Here is a 7,162-nt window from a genome sequence, read left to right as displayed (position 1 = left end):
TAAGTTGTGGAGAAACACATGAATGGATTTGATCCCATGGAATAAATAATATGATTTTTTTCTACTGCAGATCAAGAAAGAGATCAAACTAAGTAGGATTGGAGTCACCTCAAAGGTTATTAATTGTGTTATATTAAAAAGCCCTCAGAAAATGTAAAGTAAAAAAGGTATATGTATTGTACTTGCTTACAACATTGAATGGAAGATAGAGTCATTAATGCGGAGTAAGGCCCCGTTTGATACGTATCTTTCCAGGTCCAAACAGATCTTTTTGGCTGAATGGACCGGAAAGACTGTTTGATTTGCACAAAAGAAGGGGTCTTTCCCGGTAAGATGTCTTTCCCAGAAAGCCCAAAAATCATATCTTTCTGGTTGAATGGGCTGGAAAGACAATTATACACCAAACCCCGCCTCTTTCTTTCTTTATTGGATTATTAATTTTTTTAAATAACTTTTTTTAAATTTATTTTTTTATTGAATTATTACTTTTTTTTCATCATTTAGCACAGTCAATCAGATGTTCAATCAAACAACATGGTTTCTTTCCCAGTCATAAAACTTTCCCAGACAACATTTTACCGGACAATACTTTTCCAGACAGAAACTATCAAACGGGACCTAAGTTAATTCCCAGATAAATTTTAGTTTTTGATTGTAATAAAAAGCAAGCCTTAAAAAGTTGTTTGGTTCGCAATTTTTTTTTTGAAAAGAACCAAATATGTGTTTCATTTGTTGTGTGCCCCTGTCTTTCTACTATTTAAGTCATTGTTTTTTGGATTTGTTCTACTAACAAAGGGATCGAACAAAAATATACATCCTATATATGTTCTTGCTTTAGTTTTGTTTTGTTTTTTTATGGTAATCATTTTACTAATTAATGTAGTCATTTCTTTAACCGTTTTTTATGGTAACTAGTCAATATAATACAAAAAAAAAAATTAAATAAATAAATACACAAACAAACTAACTCCGTCCCATGGTGAAACATAGACATATCTCCTTATGATTTCTGTTATATTAAGGGGGTGTTTGGCTTAGCTTTTCACAGCCAAAAGTCCTTTTTGAAAAAAAAAAAAAAACAAAAGATGTTTGACAAAACTAGTTTTAAAAACTACTTTTTAAGTTTTTACATAAAGAAAATGAATTTTTTGGAAAAGTCAGAAAATCCTGACTTTTTGTAACTTTTTCAAAAATTATTTTTGGACATAGAAAAGTTAAGCCTAACTCCCCTAAATAGAAAACCGTGAAGCATAGACATATCTCCTTCTGGTTTCTGTTATATTAAATGGAAAATTCTCGACCCCCTTATATAAAGTTATGCACTTAAATCACATCCCAATTAAATCTAATAAATAATACAAAACATCAATTTAGATTACTTAACTATAAGCTTATAAATTTAATGTGCTCATCAAATACCAAAGGACATGCACCGATTGATACAAAACATGAAAGTGATACCAAAAGGAGTATACTTGTCCCTTGTTTTTATTTATTTATTTATTTATTTTTATATATCTCCTTAGATTAATAAGTCAAAGGATGAAACTTAAAACACCTTTTAGGTCCATTATCGGACCTTTTCACTATCATCACATGGGGTGTGCTTAAAATCTAAGTTAATAAATTAACCTTCTTTGGCTGTTTGCTAATTGCTAAACAGAGAGTCGTGTATAAAAATGGCGGTATGGTACAAAGGTAAAAGGAAACGGTCACCAACTCCCACTAGCCCTGCAACAAATGGAGTCTAAGAATCACAATGTGGGCATAAGTTTTTCTACAAATCTACAAATTTATCCTTAAATACAACAAACCCTCTTTTACATTCATCCATCTTCTTTGATTTCATCCTTTTTCATTCATTCATCGGGAACCCTTTCGTTTTCCACATATACCTATAAAGAAAAGTTGTAAAGAACTAAAGATGTCGCTTTTTTCTTCACAGTTAAGATAAACCCTCTTTTATTCTCCATTCTTTATGCTCCTTTTGTATTAAGAAACCATAGTGCAAGAGGAAAAGTTGGCGTTTTGACTTCGATTTTTTGGACCCATTTCTTATTTTCCTTTTTGGGTCTGTAAAAGTTCCAATTCTAGATAGTTTTGGTAAGTTCTTTCTACTCTTTATTTGTACTTTTTTTTTTCAACCATTTTTTATGGAACATGTCACGAAAAGCTTAATGTAAATGGTGGTGATTTGTGTTTTGATTTGTAGATATGAGTTTTGAAGAGTGTAGTACGAGTAGTAGTATGGCTGAAATGAGAAGAATGAACTGCGTTCACAAGCGTTCTAAAAGGTATGTAACGTTTTTGTGTAAATTTCTGCAATGTTTCGAATTTTATGAGTTGTGATTCTTCGTTATTGATATATGCTATTGGGTTTACTCCAAGAAGCTTAATGTTCTTAACAATGGCAGCTTTCCAGACACGAATAAATTTGAAGAAGATAGCCTTGAACCTTCTGAACGTGTTAAGTTGGTATGTATGCTTTCAGTTAACTTGTTTTTTTATGAAAAAGAAAAAGATTCATGAAGATAGTGGTGAGAATTATTGAATATTAACACTTTTGTACTTGTGTTTATGGGTAATATCAGGATAAGGGACGCTTGAAGAACCCTATTCCTAAGGTAATGGCTCTTTTTTTTTTTTTTTTTTTTTTTTTTTTTTTTTTTATAATTATTATTATTATGAGGAAAGACTTTAATCAAGATAAATCTATAAAAGAGTTGTGTTTTTTACTTAATATAAAACGACTTAATAAAGGGACATTCTTCGTTAAGTCCTAAATTTTTACAAACGATTTACTTTTTTCCCGTTATTCTCAAATACTTTTTAAGATTAAATGCAAAAATAATAGCTTACTTTACCGAATAGTTTATTATAGCTACTATATACTTCAAAAAATCCACATAATTAAAGCAATGTCATCCTAATGAAAAACAAGTTTCACTCTACAATTCGCTATGTTTTTTCAAAATATAGAATAAGTTGAAAGTACAATGATGTGACAAAAATAAATGAAAGAAGGTTGTCATAATACACAAATAAATCTAATTACATTGCTATTTATTCATAATAATATTTCCCAAAACATGATTGCAGCCGGCAATGGAGATTATTAAAGAAATTGCGGTTTTAGAGTATGAAGTGTCACATTTGGAGCGATATCTTCTCTCATTGTACCAAAAGGCTTTTGATCAAAAAAATTCATATTCATCCTCATTAAGAAACAATAAAACATCAAAACCACCATTGATTACACCACGAGGCAAGTATGTTGAAACTTGTAGGGTTGATATCTCATTACAAACAAACTCATGGCAAGATGTAAATCAATGTTTCAAAGATGAGGAACAAGATCGACTTTTAGATTCGGGAGTTCAACATTGCCACTCTTCGGTAACCAGAACTTGTCCACCCGAGATTTTTGGCAAATCTTTACGGGCTTGTTACTCACAACCACATTCCATGACGGAGGTATCTTTGATTTTCCACATGATATATTGATTTTGCTTTTAGAATGTTGTTGATACTGTTTATGTGTCACATCAGCTAGACACAGTCTCGTTCACCTCTATACATATTGTTATTGTCCTATATTAAAATTTCTCTCCAAAGGAGTCCGTGAGGAAAAAAGGGGCGACTCCAACATATATTCAGTCAAATCAGATGAGACTGTGTCTAGCTGATGTGGGACCTAACATATACGATACATTAAATTTATGAATTCATATGGTTGCTATACAGTATGTGCAAACAAATTCTTCAAACATAATTAGTCTCGCCGAGCATTTAGGCACTCGGATTTCGGATCATGTTCTTGAAACACCAAACAAGCTTTCAGAAGACATGGTGAAGTGCATGTCGACTATATATTGCAAGCTTGCGGAATCACCTCTTACAAACCATGGCCTTTCATCTCCTACATCATCTTCATCATCCATGAATGGTTTCTCACCAAAACACCACCCGGATATGATGTGGGGGCCAGGGTTTAGAACAGATTCAAGTTCATTTGAAGTGCAATTAGATAACCCTTTTCATGTCCAAGGGCTTAATGAGTTCAGTGGGCCATATAGTACAATGGTTGAAGTTCGATGTCTTTATAAAGATAACCAGAAACTTGGTGAAATCACACACTTGTTGCAACATTTCAGGTTATATATGATTAAGCACTTTTCTTTAACAAATTTTATTTGGTTCTATGAATTTGGACTAAATTATGTTGTTTTTTTAAGGTCGCTTGTTTCTCGATTAGAAGAGGTAAATCCTAAGAAGTTGAACCACGAAGAGAAGCTAGCTTTCTGGATTAATATACATAACGCCTTAGTGATGCATGTATGATCAAGTTTCTTACCATTTTCTAAATTGTGATCTTTTTTTAGCACGATATATAGAGTAAGATTGTGAGAATTGTTTTTTTTTTCTGGACTAACAGGCTATTTTGGCTTATGGGATCCCACAAAACAATATGAAGAGAGTCTTTCTACTATTGAAGGTAAGAAAAAGCTATGTACCTTTGACCAGTCATTTGTTGCAAACCATTATGTTTGGGAAAATGGTCTCAAAAGATTCCCAATAATCCGCCAAATGAAAAATAATAGACTAATAAAACAAAACACTATATATGGGAAACCCGAGAAAACCACAGGCTTTTAGATAGAAATTCAATATATGAAAAATTGTTACAATCACATATATATTAATTTCTCAATTGGACACCGATTTCGAAAGATTTAGTCCCAACCTTAAATGTGTATTTAATATTTTGATTTTTGATTGGTGCACTTTGAAAGCAAAACATTAAACTTCTTTTACAAACATGGAGCGTACTCCACCTTTTATCGTGGGACAAACTTATCTTTTATATTAACCAACAATCTCAACAATTAATGTACGTGTGATATTATTGATCGTAAAAATAAGTTTCGTGTGATATTATTGATCTTAAAAATAAGTTTCGTTTTTCTATTTGATGCAGGCGGCTTATAATGTCGGTTGTCACATCGTAAGTGCAGATGTGATTCAAAGCACAATTCTAGGATGTCGAATGTCGCGTCCTGGACAGGTAGATCCTTCATAATTTTATACAATTATTGACATCCACGCCGGTGTCTATTGACATCAGTCTCGGTCCAATACATGTCAAACACAGTATTCACATCATTCATATCAGTCTCAGTCCAATATATGTCAAACACAATATTCATATCATTCACATCAGTCTCAGTCTAATACATGTCAAACACAGTCCAATATATGTTCAACACAGTATTGACATGAGTTTCGATCCAATACATGTCAAACACAGTATTGACATCAGTTCTGGTCCAATACGTGTCAAACATAGTATTGACGTCATTCCATGTTTTGATTATGTAGTGGATTCGTCTATTATTATCTTCGCGAACAAAACTTAAAGCAGGAGATAACCGCCAAGCGTATGCAATTGACCATCCGGAACCCCTTTTGCACTTCGCACTTTGTTCAGGATGTCATTCCGATCCCGCGGTAGAAATTTACATTTTAAAATTAAACAAAATTCAATTAAATTGCAAGAATCTTGAACTTGAACTTAAACTCGGAATCTTGTTCTTGTAGGTTCGTGTTTACACTCCAAAACGAGTGTGTCAAGAACTAGAAACAGCAAAAGAAGAGTTTATCATGGCTACATTCAGTCTAGGAAAAGATCAAAGAATTCTTTTACCAAAAATCCTTCATAGCTTTGGGAAAGATTCAGGATTATGTGAAGCTGGCATCATTGAAATGATCCAAGTCTATTTACAAGATAATTTCAAGAAAAGCGTAAAGAAACATCAGCTATCAAAATCAAGAAAAAAGATCGAATGGGTTCCTCATGATTTTGCTTTTAGGTATTTAATTTCTAAGGAGCTTGTAAATTCCGCCATTAATGGAGCTTGAGCTCTTATTTTTTTCGTTATTTTTTTGGTTAATGAAAATTGTTCTAGACTTCTAGTAATGTATATTGTGGTTACCCTGATAACCTAATTAGTGAATTGTACATTGTGCTCTAAAAGTTGTACCTTTTCCGAGATTCATCACTTTCATTCTGATCAGAATAAGAGCATCTGATCTAGATGATTGAAAATTGGAAATCATATTACTAATAAACTAATAAAGTACAGCTAATTAGTGCATCTGAGATGCAACATTCATTTCTTAAACATAAATTAATTCAAGAAAATACCCCCAAAAAAAAACATATTTTTATTGCTTCTTGATCAATAAGGGCTTTCTCCGATCACATTCCCCGGAGGATTATAAAAGCAAATCGCTAAAGTTGACTGATCTTTAGAACACCTAGCCAAAGCACAGCCCAGCTCCGCCGAGTTCCGCCACACCACCTGCGTGTACACCCCACACCGGTGGCTAGGTGCACATGAATTATTGGCGTAAGTGTAATACGTCTTCTCCGAGACCCAGTTGTCGACCACCGTCTGCGGCGTCACCACCTCACCGGTGGCCCACATCTGGTTTCCGCCGTACTTCCCGCTCGTTAAGTTGGCAAACTGGCAGTTTTGTCGATCTCTCTGAAATCGCACCAGTAAGCTCGTGGCTTTACCGAGCTGGATGTTCCACTTGAGTGGAGCCACACCCACGTCGGCTCTTGCTTTGTTGTGAGCTTCAAGATATCCCTGAGCCTCGGGCGGCACCACCGCCGCCGGCGGTGCTTGTGCGGTGGCGCGCCATACTAGTACTGTGAAGACCAAGAAAGCTTTGTTCATTTTTGTACTACCCAACAGAAGTTTGGTTAGGTGTACATTTTATTTATGGGCTCAGTGTGTTAATTGGCATTATTACCCTTTACCTTGTTTGTTTGGTTTGTAGTTATTAAGGGATGAAAAGGGTAATTTAGTCATTTTATTTCATCATCGAGATTAAGTTTTTGTGTTTATTGACTTTTGGGCAGTTGGCAAATGGCACCCACGTGAAGTGATTTTTATTTTAGCAGCCGCACGTGAACTATTTTTGGAAGTTGCTAACCAATCTCTAACATTATAAAAGATCCGGATCCAACCCGAATATTTGATACTTATTGGGCTACAATAAGCCCATTTTAGTTAATTTTATAGGGAACGAGATATAACCAAAATCCAATAACTAATACAAATCGAATAGTGTGTGAGTGAGTCGATCATTTTGA

General features: G+C 34.0%; 2 protein-coding genes across 2 annotated transcripts; one reads left to right on the top strand and one right to left on the bottom strand.

The window, feature by feature from the left end:
* The first annotated feature begins 1,671 nt into the window (after positions 1-1,671).
* LOC145093268 (uncharacterized) lies at positions 1,672-6,034 on the top strand. The gene is made up of 11 exons (XM_079031354.1): positions 1,672-2,103; positions 2,213-2,294; positions 2,415-2,475; positions 2,592-2,624; positions 3,100-3,474; positions 3,745-4,154; positions 4,236-4,335; positions 4,436-4,495; positions 4,979-5,065; positions 5,380-5,508; positions 5,599-6,034. The coding sequence occupies exons 2-11, from the start codon at positions 2,215-2,217 to the stop codon at positions 5,917-5,919; spliced, it is 1,656 nt and encodes a 551-aa protein (XP_078887480.1). The 5' UTR covers positions 1,672-2,103; positions 2,213-2,214; the 3' UTR covers positions 5,920-6,034.
* Positions 6,035-6,096: 62 nt separating this feature from the next.
* LOC145093269 (CAP (Cysteine-rich secretory proteins, Antigen 5, and Pathogenesis-related 1 protein) superfamily protein) lies at positions 6,097-6,771 on the bottom strand. Its single transcript, XM_079031355.1, has one exon. It carries the CDS (start codon positions 6,741-6,743, stop codon positions 6,240-6,242), a length of 504 nt encoding a protein of 167 aa, XP_078887481.1. The 5' UTR covers positions 6,744-6,771; the 3' UTR covers positions 6,097-6,239.
* Positions 6,772-7,162: the final 391 nt, after the last annotated feature.

Source organism: Lactuca serriola, chromosome 3 (assembly GCF_051521515.1).
Source record: "Lactuca serriola cultivar US96UC23 chromosome 3, Lser_US96UC23_V15, whole genome shotgun sequence".
Taxonomy (NCBI): domain Eukaryota; kingdom Viridiplantae; phylum Streptophyta; class Magnoliopsida; order Asterales; family Asteraceae; genus Lactuca; species Lactuca serriola.
This window is presented reverse-complemented; position numbering and strand designations above follow the sequence as displayed.

What these genes read in the sequence shown, in the direction of transcription:
- LOC145093268 (XM_079031354.1), top strand. Translation starts at nt 2,215, where the DNA reads ATGAGTTTTGAAGAGTGTAGTACGAGTAGTAGTATGGCTGAAATGAGA. An exon ending in CTTCTGAACGTGTTAAGTTG is followed by an intron (nt 2,476 to 2,591) that starts GTATGTATGCTT and finishes GGGTAATATCAG; the next exon opens with GATAAGGGACGCTTGAAGAA. An exon ending in GATGTCATTCCGATCCCGCG is followed by an intron (nt 5,509 to 5,598) that starts GTAGAAATTTAC and finishes TTGTTCTTGTAG; the next exon opens with GTTCGTGTTTACACTCCAAA.
- LOC145093269 (XM_079031355.1), bottom strand. Translation starts at nt 6,743, where the DNA reads ATGAACAAAGCTTTCTTGGTCTTCACAGTACTAGTATGGCGCGCCACC.